At 37.1% G+C, this 23,388-nt stretch overlaps 1 protein-coding gene across 1 annotated transcript in view; it reads left to right on the plus strand.

Moving 5' to 3' along the window:
- The window catches only part of LOC140323815 (dynein axonemal heavy chain 3-like), a 333,376-nt gene that overhangs the window by 20,025 nt on the left and 289,963 nt on the right, over positions 1 to 23,388 (plus strand). The window contains exons 5-9 of the mRNA XM_072401190.1: positions 1,386 to 1,523; positions 3,536 to 3,679; positions 5,447 to 5,611; positions 13,108 to 13,330; positions 22,148 to 22,278. Of these exons, the coding sequence (XP_072257291.1) occupies positions 1,386 to 1,523; positions 3,536 to 3,679; positions 5,447 to 5,611; positions 13,108 to 13,330; positions 22,148 to 22,278 (801 nt within the window). The remainder of the gene's footprint in view (positions 1 to 1,385; positions 1,524 to 3,535; positions 3,680 to 5,446; positions 5,612 to 13,107; positions 13,331 to 22,147; positions 22,279 to 23,388) is intronic.

Raw genomic sequence — 23,388 nt, forward strand, 5'->3', positions numbered from 1 at the left:
TATATAACAATCTATATTGAATACACTTATTATTTGCCACAAAAAACTCCTATTATTTCGTATAACTTCTTTTCGGAGTTGGCAAAACCTTACTAATCTAACCAGGAGGTTGGTGGAACCAACTACAACCAATTCAACTGGTCTACAGGCTTTCTTGATGGTTTTACATCAGTTACAACTAACGTATGTACAACTAGCATATGTATAATAAGACTTTTGGATAAGTAATTCCAAAAAGGTATACCTATCATTACTGTTGCATCTTAGGTTTCAAAAAATATTAGTTTACTCATTTTAAAGTGCTCTAGTGTAACATTTCCTGGTATCTGAACAGAAGTTTAAAAAAAGCTTCTTGTCAAATTAAAGATCTCCTAGAAGACATGTCTGCTGCCTGCCTATGGTAGAAAGAATATTGTCATTAGTTAAGGCATGACAACATGTGCGTAGTATGTCACCCAGCATCACAAGTGTATAAGACTATAGCACGCTCTGTAAAATGACTTTACATTTACAGTATGCCCAGTTACATATAGTTATGAGATATAAGGTTAATGTGTTCATTGTCATAAAGCACAGATTCTAATGTGTTTGTCTTAGACCTAAAACTTTTGTTCTATTTGTTTTAGTCTTTTAGCTTAACACAGTCCCTCTTTATTTTATAAATGTTCATTCAGATACAGGGGATAGCCCTAGAAACCATCTAGTGGAAAACATATATTCATCTAAACCTTCATTCCTGTTTCCTACTACCTAGCATGCAGTGACTGTTATTTTAAACCAGGGACAGTCAAATAATCATGAAAACTGACAAAACCACCAAGATATCACCTATTTGAAATGTAAACAGCTGAATCATTATTGTTGATTTGTTAAATTATTACCAAAAAGGTTATAAATGGTACCATTTTAAAGGATAACTTCCCTAAACTAAAGTGACCCCCCTCCCCCTCCATCTACTAGCCCCATAGAAGTATATCGGCTGTAATGCACAGCTACAGCTGGGCCAACACTGAATATAAACAAAAAAAGGGACCACTGATGCTGGAACTCGGGTAGGTATACCTAAAGGAAAGGGTGAATATAGGACTAGTCAAGAGCATAAGTGGCTGGTCTTCATTATAGCTATAAGCTACTGTACTGAGAAAAAGTTTGATGTTGAAGTACTGCACCTATCTGGAAAAAATATACATCTTTAAGTACATCAAGATTTATTAAAAATACATATGCTACCTGCAGTTAGAAAATATTTTCCTATTTTAAATTCAGCTTTAATGTTGTCATACAAAAAAAAACCCATAAAAACAAAATTTAGATAATAAAACATGTAGTTTCATTGTTTTGCTAATATAGAAAGATTATGATGAACACTTTTTCTTATATTATAGGTTCTGTTTAGGACTGTTGCTATGATGGTGCCAGATTATACTTTAATTGCTGAGATTTCTCTGTACTCCATGGGTTTCATTGCAGCACGCAGCCTTGCTGCTAAAATTGTGGCTACTTACAGATTGTGCTCTGAACAGGTAAGATTCTTGTTTTTTTAATAATAAATATACACAATAAAAAAAAAACTCAACACAAGACATGGGAAAACATACTTATTTGTTGAGCACACACATGGACAGCATAGCTTTGATTTATGGTTTATACAGCAGTATACTTAAAAGTGGCTTGGACAAGTATAAATCATCATCAATATTACAAGTCCAGATGAATATATCTAATTTCTTGGATAGGGTAGGAGCCTTGATAAACATATCTGTATGAGCACTGAATGAATGATTCATATATATATGAGCTTGTTTGTTTCTACAGACTTCTTTAATCATTAAAGTTTATATGTTATTTGCTATTTGTGTCATGTAGACGTTTTGAAGTTTAAGCATCCAGGTGAAATTTATATTAATTGTTTTCTCATTCAAAATACTTACCCTTACTACCTGCCATGCTGTCAGATATTAAAATGCTTTTCTGAATAAAGTAGGATAAGGCTGGAGCCCATGTTAGATTTTATATTCTTTCTAAGACCCTGTCTAGTAACAGTCCCTTTTAAACACTTTAATTGAGTCCAGAATAGCAGTAAAAGCTAGCCATCCTTACCATTGCTATCCAACAATAGAAAAAAAGACATGCATACATACACAGCCAGCATACTACCTAATCCTTACCGCTCTTGTTAATTCAGTAGGGTAAAAAGTATCTTGCAAAGAACCGTAATCTGATTTAACCATTCTGAATGTATTTATCAAAGCTCTGACTTAGCTAAGAAAATAGCTGATTGGTTGTTCTGGCTTACTGCATTTTGTGTGTGTTTTTCCATCATACCTCTGTTTATTACCTGACCTAGTGCCTAGCTTCTATCCTTTTAGGATATCAAAACCTTATCCATTAAATTTCAATATTCCCTGATGAGAAATGCGAGAAATGATCCTATGATTAGTTTCATGTATCATAATATTATATAAAAAAATTACAAGAATAATGTTTTGGTAGATGAAGTTTAAAATAAGTGAAAGTGTACTCACATCAGCCAACTTTCAGCTTTGCTTTGATTAATGAATCTAATTTTATCTTTGCAATGTTTTGATAGTTTAATACGTATTCATCCCCCAAACAATTAAACCATGTCACAAAATGTCTTTATTAATTTAGTTACTTTTATGACTGGTTATTAAGAACCCCCCTCCCCTTCTTGTGCTCACTCAAACAAGTCCCAGATTCTCAGATAAGATTACTCTTTGCCTGAGGTTTTCTCATCTTGCTCACCCCACATTTATACATATTAGTATTGTTTCAACCTAACATTTTATCTTACCACTTTGAGCCCAGGCACTTTTCAGAGGAATGTGATAAGATGGATATAGGGCTATTGTCTGATAGAAAACCATTACCCTTTAGGGTGAATACATGACCTGCTGCACAAAGACTTGACATCCCATCCGCTTTGTGCCTTGTGATTCCATTATTCATAGCTTCCTTCATTCTGCTTCTTGTCACTCTGTAATTGATGCAATGCTTACCACCCAAATACTCAGCACCGATCTTATTTCAGCTTTAATTCCTTGCCAGTTTATCATAAATAAAATGATTCATTTCCCGTGTTTACTTTATCTATTAGTCAAACATAAGCAGTCATCGATTCTGTGCAAAAATCTTTATTGGTGAAGAAATATTTGAATTCTGTTGGTCAAAACAATGCTCCTAGCATACGTCTGCTTCAGGTTTCTTAACTGTAACTAGCTGTGACCATGTTTCTATGTTTAGTGTTATTTATGAGATGTAGATACTGGGAGAATAATGACAGTGTACATGTAGATAAAGGAAATACTGATAAAATTTCATAAGGCTGATTTACACTATAATATCAATAAACCAGAGCAATGTATGTACCACTAATGGAAAAGTAATGTAAAATCTCTTCCTAGGTCATAATGGAAGATTATTTAAATGTCTCTTAAAAGCCACAGGGGGTTTGCACTTGGACTAAGGATACTATTCATATCATTAATACCATAATAACCAAATCTGTCTTCAGCTCTCTTCCCAGCATCACTATGACTATGGAATGAGGGCAGTTAAATCCGTGTTAACAGCTGCTGGAAACCTGAAGGTTAAATTCCCAAATGAAAGGGAGGATGTGCTGATGCTTCGATCAATACGTGACGTTAATCTACCCAAGGTAGGGTATAGCTGGAGCCACTCTACACTTGTGAAAGAAAAAATGCATGACAGCAAACATGAGCTTTTGCAGTTTTGCTCTTCTCCAGCGTCATTACATATCGATTGACAATTACAAGGCTGAAGAGAAGATAAACTGCATGCTATAGCTTAATTGCAATCTTTTTGACCCTGTGTGTCTTTTAAAATGTCACATAAAGAGTAGTGGATTCATCTGCATATGTTTCATCAAGCAATAACTCTCCTTCCTTCCTGGAATGTGCAGGATAAATTGATTTGTCCAGAGTTTATTTTGTATGCAGATAACCAATTTATATTAAACTTAAAGAAATACTGCAATTTTTTTATGTGCTATCTTTTGATAGCTGATCACTCACAGCCTCCCCACTGTAAAAATCCAAAGTGGAGTTAGATGTTACCTGCATGGATGAAGTCACTGCCTTCCACCTAACAGCTTTCATTGGTTGCTCAGGCCCAAGCACAGCCAAATAGTGGAGGCCACATATCCCCCTATGCAATGAAGTATAGAATCTAGGGGAGCAAGGAGTGGTAGAACAAGGATTATACCTCAGAAGGAGATGGAAACAATGGATTTTTAATCTAAATTTTCAGCATTAAGAACTTCTAAAACAAATTTTGAAAGAATTATTAACAATCATCTATACAAAATATTTTCAACATATTATTTAGGCATATAGTCCACTTCTTAAGATGAAATTCACAAGTATATATTTTAAATGTTACAGCCATTTCACTGTTAAGCCTCCAGACCCAATCACAACAGTCAACTTCTGCAATGCTCTCCAATGCTCCAACTTCAGTCACTTGTACAAGCTTCTCTAATGTTGTTTTTCAGAGGGCAATAAGGTGTTCAACTGACCAAACTTATTGATCCTCCATCCACTGCACAAAGATCTGTACTATTATTTTTCATGGTATTTATGGGGGGATGAGGTGGGGTTAACTAACATCTTGGTCCTTTCTCCTTGTCACCTGGAAGGCAAATGCCAATCATAATATAATCCAATACAAAGACTAAATGTCTGGATGTTTGTGGGTTGACTTGGAGTTACCGGACCGATAGAAAGAGGTTCAATTAAGGCTTATGCATTGGTTCCGCCTTACACAATGGACCTACCAAAATAGCCAAAATTTAAACAACAAATAGGATAATAAAGATGATTGCAATTTCTTTCTTACATTTTTTTCTAATGTTGAAAAATTTGATTCCTTTAAAACTACATACATTTTGTATATTACATGTAATATAAAACATGTATATTAAATGTCTTTCTAAAACAGTGATGGCATATACTGTAAAAATGTGGGATCCACTGGCCATCATTCACACTTACAGTTGTATTTAACAAAAGGGTATCTGACATTTCCTCAAACATTGCCTCAATCAATTACTGCCACTGAAACACATGGACCTGGAGGATTCCTACCTGTTTTATAAATAGAGCCCTTAGTATTTATTTGCTTATAAAAAAGTTAATGGAAGCATTATGTAATACAAAAAATGTTTAGATAAAAAGTAACAATTCTCATAATCTTGTGATTAACTCCCTTAAATAACAGGTCAGTTCGAACATTCTTTTGAAGGTCTTCATTAACATTAAAGTTATATTCTAGAAATTATTATTTAATGTTATTTCAATGAAACGTTTATATTGTAACACAGATGACTTAAATATTTACTTTTTACTTTAAGTGTTCTATGTTTCTAATCTTTATCTTTTTTTTTCTCATTATTTTCAATTTGCAGTTTTTGTCCCATGACATTCCGCTTTTTGATAGCATCATTTCTGACCTTTTCCCTGGGGTTATTGTGCCAACTCCTGACCATGGCAGTCTAGAAGTGTCCATCAGGGAAATCACCAGGAAAATGAATCTGCAGCCGGTCCCTTGCTTCATCAAGAAGATAATACAAGTCAGCAAATGTTTCTCTCATTCACATCTAATAGCATTTTGTTTTCACAAAATGTCATTTAGTATAGTGAGACAGGATCCTCAATTATCAATTTCAGCACATGGACACCTTTATTACATGATGTTACTACTGCAGATTTATCTACGATAATGTCACGGGAAAGGCTATTGCATGTTGAAAATAAGCAGTAAACTACTATATAATACCAGTGCAAAACATACATTATGTTTCGGTGATTAAATACATTTGCTACCATCAAGTTATATGCAAATATTTAGTTAAATAAAACATTATAAATCACAAATTTATTATTAATATTATTATTATGATTGTTATTGAACAGGATTTATATAGCGCCAACATATTACGCATCGTTGTACATTAAATAGGGGTTGCAAATGACAGATGAATACAGACAGTGACACAGTAGGAGAGGACCCTGCCCCAAAGAGCTTACAATCTAGGAGGTGGGGGAATGGATACACAATAAGGAGGGAGATATGTAGTGGTGGGAAGTGGTGGGGGTTTCAAAAGACAGAAGAAGATGGGTAGGCAGGTTTGAAAAAGTGGGTTTTGAGTGCTCCTTTAAATGAGCAGAAAGTAGGAGCAAGCAGAATAGGATGAGGAAGACTATTCCATAGAGTTGGGGCAGCTCCAGAAAAGTCTTGTAGCCGTGCGTGTGATGAGGTTAGTGAGGTTAGAGAAGGGGGGTAAGAACTTATGGGTGGGGTGAATGGGGATGAGGTTAGGAGAAAGGAGTATCCTGCTAAAAGCTTAGGGAAGAGAAAGGCTGTGGGGGGGACCAGGGTTAGGTAGGATGTCACTAGAGAGTAGCAGTAGAGAAAAACTGTGTAGGAGCACAGACAGAGAAAGCAGGAGGGTGAAGTAGCAAAGAGACAGTGAGTTATCAGACTGGCAAGGAGAGGTAATAGAGCCAGCAAGGAGAGTGCAGGGTGATGATTACATTTTACAGGGTAATTGAGAAAGAACTGTATGAGTACAATAAACAATGTGGCAAACAGTGGATAGGATCCGGTCCTGGAATGCAGGTTGTAGTGAGGCTTATAGGCTTGTTGAGTTCCAGGAGTGGGGTATGATGAGATTTCCCTGTTAGTATTGTCACTAGCTAGAAATGCTGTTTATTATCATGTATTTCTTAATGTCAGTATCTTAGGTTTAGCTGATACAGTTGCTACCCCTAGTACAGGGTCTGGTCCTGCATGAGCATTGTCACACACAATAATAAAGTGTTGGGACTGGGTACAGGAATTTGTGAGGAAAGCAAGTTGTGATGTTCTATAGCGCCTTTGTTTTATAAGGAAAAATATCTGAATTACCTGGTAGCAACTTTTGCAGCTCTATACAATGTTTAATACTGTAACTTACCACAGAATACGGCAACTTGTGGTACTTTGAGCAAAGGTTTTTGGTGGAATTCATTTTGTATGAAACCCCAATGTGGCACTACAAAACATAGTGACACATGGCATACACAGGCAATGTGGTGCGCTGTGTTGAAAAAGGTGCAGGGTATCTTTTAGGTTTAATACTATGCATTGTTCTGCCCTAATAAATTGGATGGTAAATGCTAAATTCCAGATGTTAAAGTGTAGTTACCCACCACAATAGGCCACAGGGTTTAAGGGTGACCTTAAAGCTGAATTCCAATCACTTCTTATTGCACGTGTTCCTCCCCTGTACTGAAATGGATTTTACTGCATTCTGTAATTTTACAGTGCACATTAAAACCTGCAGAAAGAAAATAGATCCAATCTCATTTTTTGGCTGGAGGATGGCCAGCATCATCTAGTCTTTTCCTCCTAGCCTAAATGTCCCTCGTTAACCTAATTTACTCATTGGATTTCAGTTCTTTCAATCATGGATGCTTAGCTTCACACATGGCATTTCCCCATTATATCATGTATACAAATGCAACCTGACTTGGAATGTCCACTCTTCAGACTGACACCTATCCATCAAGGCATTTTGATATTTGCTTAAGTCTTTCCCAAAGACAGTCCACTGCATGCATCAGGGCTGAGAGCTTGTGAGAGGGAGTGTTGAAGTAGGTTGCTGTGATGTTTTCAAATAGTTATGTATAGCACCATTCCAACACCTTCCATCAGCCATGATCTGCTTGCATTGCAATAAGAAGCACAAAATCATAGATGACATAGTTTGTTCTAAAAACAGAGTATGCATTGAAAATGGATTTTGTTGGCAAGTTGATTAGAGGGGGAGGGGCACAGAAGGCAACATGTACTCAAAAAAAATTGGCTTTTAACTGTATCCTGCCCTTTAATCATTAGTTTAAAAGGGCAAATAGTTAACAAAACAGAAACACACAATACCACATAATACCTACTGTACTTATAATTGTAAATAGGTACGGGGTAGCCTGGAACTATTAATTTAAATATAACCATGATTATTATTAGTTTACTTAAACTGTATTTGGATACTCAAATCGTAAACCGATAATATATACAGTCCATTACAATCATACATATATATGGTAAATAAATGTAACAGCAGCATTTCTATGTATAATTATATCTATATATAATCTCTGCTGGGAAATCTCTTAATATAGACCACACATGGAGGATTGCTGTTAGTTAGCTTTTGTAACCATAGTTGCTTTTCAGATGCCTTAAGACATTAAAGGCTCTTCTACTTTGGTTTGTGAATAATAAACGTAAGCCCTTTAAATATACATATTTTATATCACCTCACATAAAACTTGACCAGAGGTGGTTAGATTCAACATGTATTACAACATATATTGCCGTTTACAAATCTTAAAATGCATACAAAGGGTAGAAAACATTTTAAAGGGGAAATTCTATTTTGTTCTACACTGTCATTGGGAGTCCAAGTACCAGGTGTACTTGTGTGAAAAAAAAGTTCTGTTATTTAAACATGTCTAGTGTGGTGAGGTGTAGGAACAACTTGACAGTATCTGTGTGCTGTTTGGACTGTAGGTTTCCTCTCTAACATTAGTAGCAAAACTGTGATTCAAGGAATACAGGAAGTACTTTCATATTTTGCAACTACCTACATTTGAACTATGGCATAAAAAAGACCAGCACAGATAACCATGCTTCTCTCAGCATGCCTCAGTTTTTTGCTGGTGACTCTTTTGTCTACTATCAATTTTTTCTTTATTCAAAGTTTGTCACATTGCTGTGAGAGCCAGTTTCTCTGATTTTAATTATGCAGATGGCAATATTCTCTGACCTAACTGTGTTGAATCCAACTGGATTGAACAATGTTCATGTTTCAAGTTAGTTTCAGAGCACTTTCCAGGACCCATGCAATTGACTTTGCCTCTGTGCTTGCATTTATTCTGTTTGAACCAATCTTCTCTTTTTGTTTTGGTACCTTTAAAGACCTGTAAAATACAGAGGTCTTCCCAACGCACCTGCTTTTAATTCCTTGTTTTTTGGAGATAAGAAATACTCCACTATATCAACCTCAGCCCCCGCTGGGGAAGAGGACTTGTGGCCTTCTCCAAATTTTCTTGGATGTATTCAGACATGACATTAGTTTCCGGAATAGAAAGAGGATACGGGAACCAGGGAAGAGGTCAATTGCACAATCATAAGGGCGAAAACATGTACAAATTTTCAGTTTTGTTTGTGTAACTAAGAGACCAGGCATGTGGCTGAGTAGCAAATTTCCCTAGGCACTGGCATATGGGGCCTTCATTGCACAGTTATACTTGTAATGGACTTTTCCCAGCGCAGTACATGCAGGGGTTCTGATGCCTGCAGTGAGCACACTCCTCAGGAGCAAGTCGAGCATGATCCACTTGCATGGACTCCACTGCTGGAGGAGGGGGGTTCTGGAAAGTTGGAGCCAACTTAATGGGACGCCAGGCTCTCTGGGTTTCCTGAGCTCGCTCCTGGAAGCAGATGTCTATCTTGACACAGACAAACCAGGTCATCGAGTGTGGAGGGAAGATAATGGCCAGCAAGTTCATCTTTTATATGGCGTGCGAGGCCCTGCAAGAACACTGCTACCAGGGCGTCATTGTTCCAATTTAATTCAGTAGCTGGAGTTCGGAATCTCACTGCATACTGGCCAACCAAGAGGGAGGCTTCACATAGGCTAAGGATTTCTGAAACGGCAGAAGAGGTCTGACCAGGTTCATCAAAGACCTTGCAGAAGGTCTGTAGAAAAGTATTAAATTCCCCTAAGATAGAATCGCCCTTTTTCCAGAGGGGTGAAGCCCAAGCAAGGGCCTCCCTTGACAACAAGGAAATGAAAATTGCCACCTTGGTTAATTCTGTAGGAAAGTTTCAAGGCTGCAATTTAAACTGAATTTGACATTGATTAATAAATCCTCGAAAGAGCTTGGGGTCACCAGAGTAGCGAAGAATAGTAGGATCCTGAGTGTGGAATAGGGTGGCGAGGCAGCTGGGACTGGAACTGGATCCAGAGTTACAGGAACAGAAGCTGCAGTCGCAGGAGCAGCAGCAGAGGTAGGCGCCCGAATGATGATGGACTGGAGCTCAATAAGGCATTCACACCTCCAGAGAAAGTGCACAACTTTATTTTGTAGAGACTTCTGTTGTTGTACCCACCGCAGCAGGTCCTGCAAGGAGTCAGGTAGCGGAACGTCAGGGGGGTCCATGGCCTGGAGAAACTGCCGTGGTACCACAGGGCAGGATGGTGGACCCTCAGTGTCACCAACCCAATTGTCAGGGAAGTGCACGGGGCACAGAGTCTAAGCAGCTGCCCAATCTTCACCAGAGCCTCTAGAGGTAAGGATGTTATGCTGTAGGCAACTGCCAGATTGTGGCCCCCATACACGCAGAGGCTGGTGACTACTGACAGATATGAAACAAGCGAGGTGCTAAAATGTGAGTCAGAAGAGTAGCAAAACAAGCCAGAGGTCAGGGCAGGCAGCAAACCCTGGGAAAAGAGCTTAAGGGATCTCCTTGTCCAGGCAAACTCCTGTTGCCAGTCACTTCCTTATGAAGGGAAGGTCATGTGGTGGATGGGAGCCATGTGGCCAGCAGACTCCTAATCTACCACCAGAGGGAGTGCTGGTGAAGAGGTATTCTCAGGTGGTGTTTACATGCCTGACTGCAGGTGGAGTGCCTCCTCTGTGGAACACTTTAGTCCTCTGAGGTAAAGGGGCAGCTAACAGACAGTCATATGATTTGGATCAGGAAGTGAGCAGGGACTGTGATCTTGAAGCAGAGTTGGTGCTGGGAGCAGGAGAGTGCAAAGTTGGTGAACTTGAAAGGAGGCACAGATCCCCTGGACCTCCGGGGATCTGTGACAAAATCCTGTAGTGGCTCACCTTAACAAGGTAACCACTATTTTGGCACTGGGTGTTCCAGTTATTTCCAGTTTTTTTGCTCCTTCCTTTACCCCTTGTTTCTCCCACATTTTATTATTATATACCGCAAACATATTACGCAGCGCCGTACATTAAATAGGGGTTGCAAATGACAGACTAATACAGACAGTGATACAGGAGTAGAGGACCCTGCCCCGAAGAGCTTACAGTCTAGTAAGTGGGGGAATTTACACACAATAGGAGGGGGATATGTAGTGGTGGGAAGTAATGATGATTTCAAAAAACAGAAGAAGATGGGTAGGCAAGTTTAAAAAAATGGGTTTTGAGTGCTCTAAATGAGCAGAAAGTAGGAGCAAGCCGAATAGGACGAGGAAGACTATTCCAGAGAGTTGGGGCAGCTCTAGAGAAGTCTTGTATCCGTGGGTGTGATGAGGGTATGAGTGAGGAAGTCATTAGTAGGTCATTGGAGGAGCAGAGGGAGCGGCTGGGGGAGTACTTTTTTACCAGGTCAGAAATGTAAGTGGGACAAAAACTGTGGAGGGATTTGAAGGCAAAGCCCAAGAGCTTGAATTTGATTCTAAGGTGAAATGGAAGCCAGTGTAGAAATCTTCAAAGAGATGCAGCAGAAGAGGAGCAGTGGGAAGGATGGATGAGTCTGGCTGCAGCATTCATAATAAATTGTAGAGGAGAGAGTCGGGTTAGTGGAATACCAGAGAGGAGGAGGTTACAGTAGTCCAGACGAGAGATGATAAGAGCATGTACAAGGAGTTTGGTGGTCTCCGGGGACAGGTAGGGGCGGATTTTGGAGATGTTGCGTAGGTGAAAGTGACAGGACCTGGAAATGTTCTGAATATAGGGAGTAAATTTTTATAATCCTCAACTTCAACCCTCTTTCTTCACTTGACCTTTTACCTTCTTCCTACCTTGTGGAATCTTTGGTGCCTCTTTTTTTTCCTTTTTTTTTTCTTAAGGGTGGTGACCATACCTAGGTATTTGAGGTACTTTCACCTTCATTATACTTAGCACATATGTTGTTAAATGTCATGTTCACCACTGGCCTATTGTTGTTTCTATTTTATAATGCATGTGTGCCTAATACAGGGTTAATGTTTGAATCTACTTAGCATGGCATTATTAACATATCCTCTAGGTTGGTAATGGTCTATATTTGTTCTGTCATTTTTTTTGTTCCACCCTTTTTCTAGCTGTATATTTAAAACTTCAAAAAAACTGTTTCAACTGTTCAAAAGAATATAAAACTAGAAGAATTCTACTGATGAGCAGTTGGAAGCCTTCTTTACATTTCAGTCTTTTTCCATTGCCACAGATGTGTGCAGGAGCCACTTAGCAGAAGAAATCTAAACATGATTAGAAGCATAAACATAGATAATCTCCTTCTTCTCTTTTTTTCCTTCCTGTTCTTTCAAAATCCAAACTCCCCAAACCTAGGTCTCTGTCTGTTTGCAAAGCCAAAGGTTCTATGTCTGCTCAACCTTCTAGTAAACCTTCCTCAATGTGAAGGTGTTCTGCCTTTCTAGGTGGTAAGTTGCTTTTAAAATTTGCCCCTGGCCATCCCCCTGGGCTCTCCATTGCTGCGGTGAGGCTGCAAAAGCTGATGGGAGATTGACAGCATCAGTCAGAGAGAAAAGAAAGCACTAAACTGAAGTATCAAATCAGTGGGCAAGGGAGGAGTCAATCATAGCCGGGCTCAAGGCAGGGAGCAAACAGGCAGGTTCAGAAACAAAGCTAGTTCTCTAGTACCAGTGTGTTATTAGCAACCTTTTAAGTCATACACAACTACAAGAATCAATTTACTACAAAGGGTAGGTTACAATAGGAGTCCAAGTCCAATATACTTTGGTGAATTTTCTGCTATTGTTGGAAATATGTCACTTTTTACACTGATACCCCTAAGCATGTGTCTATCATTACTAATTGTAAACTGTCCCTTATATTAACCTCAACATCGAAAAGAAAAATAACCATTGCCTATAGCAAACAATTACATGTGACCTTTTATTTTTCAGCTTTATGCCAGAAAACTGCTAAAATCTGATCTGGTTTCCCATGTTTTATCTCCACTCCTTGTATTTGCATTAAAGACATGGGTGTTAGAACTGATCCATAATTGGTTGTATGGAGAAGGAGTTAAAAAGTAATACCTAACTATTAATTATTGCAGATATATGAAATGATGCTGGTGCGACATGGATTTATGCTGATTGGAAGTCCACTTGGGGGGAAAACGTCAGCGCTCAAAATCCTTGCCAAAGCTCTGAAATATTTAGAAGCAAATGACCTTATGGATGAACATGGAGTGGACTATGTATTTATTAATCCAAAAGCTATCACAATAGGACAGTTATATGGCAGTTTTGATCCAGTATCTCATGAATGGATTGATGGTAAGTCTTTATATTATTATTGCATTAAAAGATACAAAATAGTTTGTCAGCAAATGCTCCTTCAACACATATCAGTTGTTTGAAAAAGGCTTTAATGCAGCCAGATGTTTGCCAGCAGAGCATAATCCGTAATTTACTTTAGTTGGTTACAAGGGCTAGAGCCACAGAAAAATACTTTAAGTTAAATTTTAGAATTTAGTTCCAAAAATTAAACGTGCTATGATAATATACCATGCAACATTCTATTATTGTTACCTTGGCGTATGTGATCATACCTAAAATCCATGTCTACTTATTGGCAATGGGTACAATGTAAAAAAGCTGGTTTGACTTCACCTTACAGATTATACTCATTCACCTGCAAAGAAAAATATATGAAAAAATAAGATTTTATTTTGCACATGGCTGAATGGTAATATCAGCGAACATTATTTTAAAAACAAATTCCTTTGCAAAGCTATAATTGAGTTTTCTAAGTGAGCAGCCTATATTCCTTCAGTAAATCCACCCTATTGTGTGTTGCTTTATAATACTGAATAAGGGCAGGAGATAGCATCTGCTGCTTAGCCTATTTTGTTGAAACAAACTGCTTATATTCACAATCACTACTTTATTGTCGTACTTTAACAATCTGATTTTAAATCTTGTTGAATGATCACAACAGATCAGTTTTTATAAATTACTGTTGAATCACAAGATATATTTTATGAGACCTATAATTAGGTGCGTGCAAAAGCATTATTTTAAATCTGTATGGCCATATTCCATAAGCCATCCTCTTTCCTACTGGCCAGATGCGATTATTTGGCAGTGCTTTTTTTCATATTGTATAAATATGTTGTTTTACAATTTGTTTTTCACTTTGGCTGCCACAACAAATCACTTATTATCACATATTAGTTTTTTTTATTATGTATTAGCCAGTATAAATCATACTTTAAGTGATCTTTAATGAGTTTATAGCAGTGTTTCCGGACCCTAACGTAGGGGAACATGGGAGATAACTTTCAGATCTTCAGGAAACCCCTTTTATAATTACTATACTCAATACTCACAGTATACCAGCCTGGTGGTCAGGAGGAAAAATGCCTACTGCATTGCCTACTACATTGCTTAACTGGGGGTACACTGTGGAGGAACCCTAGTTGAGAAACACTGTTCTTTAGGGTGAAAAAATGCCTTTTTATTTATTAATGAGGTTGTACTGCTGCTTTAAAACTAACTGAGCCCCATACTAACTGGGCATCAAAGCCTTATAGCTACATTTCTGGAATACATAGTGTTAGTATGTTATATAGTATTACTATGCTGCATTCTTTAAAGAAACTCTAATTGCAACAAATGAAATGTCTTTTTTCATCTTGATATAATGTTGATGGAAGCAGAACTATTTGGTGGTAATTTAAATGTGTGCAAAACATTCCAAAAGCATTATTTTCCCCAGCTTTAATAGATAGTACAATCAGTGTGTTCTAATTATTTCTATTACTTTACTGCTATTAGCAGAGTTTAGGGAGATCCATAATGGGAAATTAGTTTCATTATGCAAGAGATGCTTGAATACTTTTGAATGCAAAAATGGTAAGATATTTTCTTAAAAAGATAAAAATAAGGCACCAGCTTTCATAATTCTTGGACATACCACAAAAGATCTCAATATTAATTACATGTGTTATTTACTATTTAGTTTAATATATATACAAAATAATATCATGAATATATTTCTAAAATCTATAAGGAGAACCAAGGTGTATCTCCAGTCAATTTTTTATATTTTTTGGATAAAGCAAGGAAGGTTTAGATTTATGTCAAGTTTTTAATGATGTATCTGTCCCTATTTTGAAGATAAACCTTCTGTTTTAGTGACCATTGTAAAATGAGGGTGAATAAAAAAATGTTGAACACAAATATAAAGAGTTGTACCTATACGGTTAGGAAATATCAGGACACCCACTCTGGAGACAACAGCCTAGGAAAAAAAAATCTTCCAGTTATATAAGACATAGACAGCAAAACGTAAGCTGGACAGGTTTATACTCATTGCAACGCTATTAAAAAAAAAATAGGCCTTACTTTTGCACAAATTGTCAATCAAAACCAAACTTTGTGGACTAATGGCACACCATGGTAGATACACAACATATATTAAGAAATTGTTATTTTGAAAAACATGTTCTCTTTTCCTAAATGTTATTTTTGAGGAACATACATATAAATGTCATATTTTATCATGATATGTTTTATTTGTAACATCTTCCCTTCATTTAGCTGCCCCCCAAGTTTACTGCCAGAGACAGCTGTTTCAGGTGGTCTCATTATAGGCTCACCCCTGAGTGTTCAAGGCTTTTTCTTATTCATTACTGGTCTGGTATACCAGATGGGATGTGTACAGCAATCAGAATATGAAACATCTACAGGAGCATATCATGCATGCCAGTATTTGACAAGGCATGCTACACGCAGCTCAATGATTTCTGTAGCTAAAAACCTGGGAATGTGCCTGAGTGGATGTCAGGGAATCCACACAGTAAAAGTTCTGTATGTGTATACTATTAGTATTAGTAGTCTGGGACCACAAGGAGATCTTTTTAAATGACAGAATTCTGTTCTATTTTCTGCTACTAACAGTAGAGCGAATCGGTGTTTGAGAATTGTAGGAATTAGAAAAGTTTCATTGATTACCCTTTGCTAGATGTAATGCTGCTTGCTATTTTTAATTTACCACGTAAAGCTATATCAATTAGAAGACTAGAGATTACAGGTATATATCAATATTTCTTTTACAAAGTGAGGCTTATTGAGAATTATGCTATCCGTTTCACAGGAGGAAAGGGCTTAATGTATTTTTAATGCTGGAATGATCACATAGAGAATGTTTCTTGGCGACCTGTTGGGTAAAAAATGTAACACTAATCAAAAATTTATGGAGGAGTATTGAGTTATTACAATCCAATTAAGCTGAATAGTAATCATTTGTCCTGTAATGTATTTCTTGTTTTCCATAACTTCTGTGCATGAATTACAGTGAAATGCCTATATCATTTATAACATGTAAATCCTGATTAGTAATAAAATTATACTATTATAGAATATAGGAATTCACAGTAATAGAGAGTAGTAGGGTATTTCTGTTTAACATTCTAGCTTCCTTTAATTAAACATGAATGCAATAAAAACACGCTTTTTCATTTGGTTATTGATTACACTGAAAGTGGGACTTCAGGCATATGGGTATTCAGAGTTTTACCTATCGCAAGCTTTGTAGTTCTCTCAGCCAGTATGTGATAAATGAAACAGCATATTGTTTTCTTGACCTATTGGCATGATCACTGTCTGCACATGTGCACCACAGAGGAATCTGATTGAATACTAATATATACTGTTCTATCAACAGTATAATTTATTTATTGGTCATATGATTTATATAGTTTCTTCCACTAATTACCAATTTCTTTGAATTATTCTTCATAAGCTTTTTGTGATTTCTGCATCCCTACGCTCCTCGTTACTGTTCACTTTGTAAGCTGCATATTGTAAGCTGCATGACATGTATATTGGTGGTTACAGTTTATTCACTAAATGTGTTTCACCAGCCCATTCCCCTGAAGACTTTACATGCAAGACAACTCATCATGATGCATGTTCATGCATCATAGTGCACATTGACTAATGTTGATGCATTTTTGTGTATCGTGATGCCTAGTCTTGCATTTTGTTGTATGGGGTTGTCAATCACAATGACTCAATAACTGGTGGTGTTAACTCACTGCACTTCCATCTCTAAATTACAGATACCCATCAAGATCTAATTTGGCACTATTACTGGAATGCATGAGATCTGTCTGTTAAATATCCTATTGAAATTTAACAGGCCTATTTGGTCGGACATGTTGCATAGGGTCTGTGGTTACCTGCGGAACTGCAGGTTACAAGCAATTGGAGAGGGGGTACAAGTAATTTCACTATCATCCTAGCCACCAGACAACTTACGCAGTGTGTGAAAGAAATGTAGCATTCCTGCCCATACATAAATGAATGAGTGTTTAAGGTCATGTGAGTCCTGCTGCTAACAACATGGTTTGGTGACATATAAACATTATGTTTCAAGTGCTGGTGGAGAGGAGGAAGGGCCCACATAGTTGCAGGGGCTGCTTTTATGAACTGGAATGAGATCAGCTTCTGGAGAAGAAATGCCTGCCTTGGGAACAATACTGATGGAAATAGGCTGAGCTTTCTTGGCATGGTCCCATGACTCTCTTCCTTTCTGAAACTAGCATGTTTTAATCAGCTGCCTTTTTGAGATTTTCCTCTTTGTTTCTAGAGGTCACAGTCACAGCTGAGAAGATATGTAAAGTATCAGGACAAATGCAGACCTTTTGCTGCCAACTTTGTCCCCAAGGTGCTGCTAACTCTGTGGTGCAGACTTTGGTGTACCAAATTACTTGATTTTTTTTTGTGAACTCACACAATGCAGGCAGAAACTGCAGACCACAATGATACTGCCAGCACCTGTTATAATATAAAGACCCAAAATCCAGAGTCCCGTGGAGCCCTGAGGATTGCAATGGTCTGTACGTGTGGGGCCAGTTGAATAAAGACAGCTGCTCCTCCACTTCCATTATGGTATTTTCCTTATCTGCAATATTTAATAGGAATATTACTTGTGTATGATTGAGATCATTCTTTTGCAGTCAGTAAAGTCAGTAAAATCAAAAATTTCTGTTTGCCAATTATTGCCAGTTTTCATGGTTATAGTGAGGTCTGCAGAAAAGGAGGATTAAGGAGATGATTAGGGCCATAAATACACATGATGATGCACATAATGATAGATGATAAGCACATGAATGGATCATAAAAGTTAATTGGGCTTCATCTCATTCACTAAGCAAAGTGAAAATTCTCTTGCAGGATGATAATTCACTTTGCAAAGTGCATAGCCAATACAAGTTAAACCAGTCTAAAAACTCCAATATGACTTTTTTCTGTTAAACAAAGGGTATGAAAACTAGGAAACACACACACAAATAAGTTTCCCAAGTTCCTTGCTGCGAGGTTAGTCTCACAGCGGGAGTGGTCATTCATTTAAACTTATATATTTGTTTTGTGGTCATAAAGAAATTAAGGCTGAATTCACACAAAATACCACTGTGCCAGAATTACCAATGTGTGTTGAAAATCATTACTGGTCATTCTTCATAGCACAAATACAAAAGAATACCTTTCCCATAGCACACGCACATGTCAAGGCTCTGTGTATTGCATTGTACTGAGCTAAAAATAAATAAATATTGCAATGTAGTTGCACTAAGGACCTCATCAAAGTGAAAAGGACTGTGTTAACAAGGTGTGCATCATAGTAGAAAAAGCATGCAACCCCCCCCCCCCCCCCAAAAAAAAAGTATCAAACCAGATCCTCCTTAAAATGTATTGTTTGTTAGAATTGTTTCTAGATGACAATCTAGCAAACTGGCAAATAGGAGTTAGAATTGTTTCTAGATGACAATCTAGCAAACTGGCAAATAGGAGTAAAAAAACCTCCTTAAACTATTTTTTAATCAATGATGCAGACTTTTGATCCAGTTTTTAACATTTTGTGATTGTCTTTCACCCACCGTTTAAAAGAGTAAATTTTACAGTAGACCCATCAGGAAAGTTAGCAAATGATCTAGCTGCCATCTGGATCTGTTACAGTAGTTCTCTCAGTCCTGTAACAACTAATCCTCCAGTTTCTCCTTTTGCTCCTGAGTCTCCAGTGGTGAAGAAGGGACCTGTACAATCAGTACAGGCTAGCATTTTGAGATGAACAGGCCTTCTTTTTAAAGCCTTTTTTGAAGCACCTCCTTGATCCTAAATGGCTTAAAATTTTGATTGCTAATTGGAGCTGGCTTAAATGTTTAAAACCCTCCAGCTAGATCATACCAGTATGGTGTGCTTATTTGGAATTATTTAGAATTGGTTAGTCTATCTGTCTAATTACTTCTTGGTTTGTCTAACCTAGCTGTTTATCCTAATTCTACCTATTCCTTTATTTGTCTGTAATCTAATGCCAGAAACTTAAAGACAAAACTTTCCAAACTTCAGTACAACTTTGTCATTTTGGATCAATTATGCAATTTTCCATTTCCTCAGTCATTTAGATAAATACCTGTAATGTATGTGAGCTACCTTTGTGGTTTTACATTAGAATGACAGGTCCACAATATATTTGCTTACCTGTCAAACCATATCTCCATTTCATGGAATGTAAACACATACAAAAAGATTTATGCCTTCCCGTCTCTATTTATTTGTGCACCGATGCAGGTCCATACGGCTTTAAAACAAAAGCAGCTATTACATGCATTGTTTTTAACTGTGAGTGATACAAAATATCAAATAGTAATTGCTCAATCAATTCTTTGATATGCATGCTTAGGAGAATACAGACAAAGAGAATTAAATGTAAATTGTTCCACTATTCATGAGTGTCTGGCAGATGCCAGCCTGCGACATATCTGTTTATATTTGCAGGGAACTGATAACCCTTATCATAGAGAGGCAATGCATATCTTGCTCCTCTGATAAACTCCAAGGCTTCGGGCAATAGTGATGCAATAAAAGAGCGCATTTTTGTTCCAGAAATTTTGTACTTCTACTGTCAAAAATAATGAAATTTAAGTGTCTTTTTGAGAAATACAGGGCTATTTCCAAAATGTAATTTTGTATTATTTTAAAATGCTATGAAAAGAACAAAGTAGCAAAATGAAGGTTGCATTTGATCTATTGTGTGAAGGACAAGTAGAGGTTAAAAGGGTATTAATGAAAGTTTCAAAGAGAATGTGTACTTGGGACAGATAGATAGGGCAGGTGAATGGTACTTACTGTTTCAATAATGGATTGAAGCATCAGCAGAGTTGAATCTCCAGCTGATGCTAATATCATGCCTCATATATGCAATTATATAAGGTATAAATGTATTAGTGTAGATGCTGCAAAGTGATACGTGAGATATGGTTTCAATTTTTCCTTTATGGCTAGGTTATAAATAGTTTCATGGGACATTTTTTTAACTGATGTCAGATCTAAAATAATAATCTCCGCAGCCATAACTCAATAAGCACATGCCCATGAGAAGCTGTGCTAAAAATAATACTTTAGTTGAATAATACAGTAATAATAATAAAACCAGAGATAACCAGGAGCACCATGCAGTCTGTATCTTTTATCCTCTGAGCTTGTTCAATTCTTTAGGTCTTGTATCTGTCACTTGGGCTAAGTTTACTAGGCTATAATCTGTGCTATTTGTCAGGATTAATTTTATTTTTAGCTATTCAGCTTTTATTATCTTCTTTTGTTGCTGAAAGCAATGGTCATTATAGTAAATAATAATTGAAGTAGCCTAAAAAATGGATTTAGGGAGGCTGTAAAAATTCTCCTCCTCCCCCAGACCATTGACTTGAGTATAAACCTAGGGCATAAAATACAGTTGTCACTACTAAAAAAATGCTAATAAAATACAATTAGTAATGAAATTATTACTAAATTAATAACATGTATATAAATGATTCATAAATGAAAAAAATTACATAAATTCAAGTGACTGGTGACATTGAAAATGACTGAAATGACAGAGATAAGGGCTAGACTGACAGGTCACTGACTGACAGGTAAAATATGTAGTGTTTATTGATTTATTTATTGCATGTAGTCCCTTTTTAAAAAGACCCTTTATTAGGTTTGAGAACATCTTGGCTAGGATATGATGACAGTGAGAATGTGTGTCCCCTTTCTACCCATAAAACATTTTCTGAAATCTAGTTTTCCAAAAAAAGGAAAAGCGCAGAAAGCATGCAGCCCTCTTACTTTTGCCAAAAACCATACTCCGCCTGCCCACAATGACAAGGGCCATTGTTAAGGGAAAGGGTCTCCTCCCCACAACGTGACACCAATGTTGTGGAGGTCTTCCTATTGTAATTTGGAGGGTCACCACCTTAACCTGGGAATGAGTATAGGAAAACATAGTACCCTTTATCCAACTCTGGTTTAAAAAAGTTCTAGAAATAATGAGACAAAATAATAGAAAATAAAGTATTTATTTTTTTTAAACTAATATATTTACCTTTGCAGGGCCAAGCCATGTCCAAACAGTTCTTCCCAATGACAGAAGAACTACTTCTGTCATTGTAAGGAAATTAGCCGACAAGGGGTTAGCTAAAGAAAGTTAAAGGGTTAGCTGAAGACATTCCTGCTCGTCTAAAGCTGATGGGGACAGCTTTGAATAAAAAACATCCCTCAGCATTAGAAAGTTGATCCGCATATAAACCGTCAACTGACAACTGTTTTTTTTTTTTTTGTCAGTAAATTATTGTTTATTCTTGAGTACATACCCCCTTAGCCCCAATCCAGCTATTTTATATGGATGTCCCCACTCCGGGCAACCTTTCTTTTCTATTCAGACATTTGGGAAAGAGATGCTTCTAATTTCTGATTGAGGTTGCCATTAGTAGGGCTTTTTCAAAGAAACAAATGGCCTGTCATGTGCAGTAAAATCTGTCTGGTTTAAGAATTAGGTTTTTATATTGACCTTTATTTCCACTTTAGGTAGCTACTGTATATATTGCTCTTAGCCATTGGAATAAACAGGTAAGTGGAAATCATACAAGGAACTTGTGATCCATCTAATATAAAAAAAACTATAATATCTGCACAAAACCCAGGTGTTTAGAACATTACACCACATTACCTAGTAAAGGTTACAGCAGGAGTATTAATATGTGCATTATTAACACTGTTTTTTACTATAAAACATAAGCTATTCATAATTTTTTGTTATTCCAGGTGTTTTATCAAATGTTTTTCGGAATCATGCTATTTGCACAACAAAAAGACGCAAGTGGTGTATATTTGATGGCCCAGTAGATGCCGTGTGGGTGGAAAATATGAACACAGTCTTGGATGATAACAAGAAGGTACACAAATTAGGTTATATGGAAGTTATTAATTTTTTTATGTAAAGTAATGTACAGCCTAGCAACACTTACTATGTAGTAAATGTTTTTGTCATCATGGACTTATCTCTTATTGCCAATACCTTCCATTTTTTCTTTCATTTAAATTGTGTTGTAATGTCACTATTAAATATTTTCAGCATCTCAAGAACTTTGCTCCTAAAATAGGTGCACCCTGCCATACAGTTTGTGCTCTGTGTCATGTTATGTGTTTCCCTAGGCCATAGAATGTATATCTAGCATAATGCATGGTAACAATTGATGTGCCCAGCCCAGGTCTGTTTATAGTCGGGCACATTACAAAAAGCAGAGAGTTCATGGATGCCATGATGAAATGCAGTGTTGTTTCTTTAAGTGTGCTGGGTATTTTGGCACTCATAGTTACATAGTTGCATAGTAGGTTAGGTTGAAAAAAGTCCATCAGGTTCAACCATTAGGGAAATAAACATATCCCAGATATAAAACCCTATTAGACATAGTTGGTCCAGAGGAAGGCAAAAAAGAACCCTGGTACAAGTTTCTTCAACAGGGGAAAAAATTCCTTCCTGATTACATGAGGCAATCGGATGTTCTCTGGATCAACTGTCACTGTTATTTTTACTTTAAAGCCTTAATACCCAGTTAAATTCTGTGCTTCTAGAAAAGCATCCAGCTTTTTCGTAAAGCAATATTTAGTAGTTGCTGAAACTACTTCCTGAGGGAGCCGATACCACATTTTCACAGAACTTCCTTATCCGGAGCTTAAACTTCTTTTCCCCCAGACGCAGAGTGCCCTCTTGTTCTTTGTAACAATCTCAAAGTGAATAATTGGGAAGAGAGTTTTCTATATGGACCATTTATATATTTATACAGAGTGATTATATCTCCCCTTATACGTTTCTTCCCAAGGGAGAATAGATTCATTTCAGCTAATCTCTCCTCATAGCTGAGCTCCTCCATTCCTTTTATTAATTTAGTTTCCTTCTCTGCACTCTCTCCAATTCAACAATGTCCTTTTTGTGAACTGCTGCCCAAAACTGGACTGCATATTCCAGATGTGGTCTGACCAATGCTTTGTACAGGGGCAGGATT

The sequence above is a fragment of the Pyxicephalus adspersus genome, chromosome 2 (genome assembly GCF_032062135.1).
Source record: "Pyxicephalus adspersus chromosome 2, UCB_Pads_2.0, whole genome shotgun sequence".
NCBI lineage: Eukaryota > Metazoa > Chordata > Amphibia > Anura > Pyxicephalidae > Pyxicephalus > Pyxicephalus adspersus.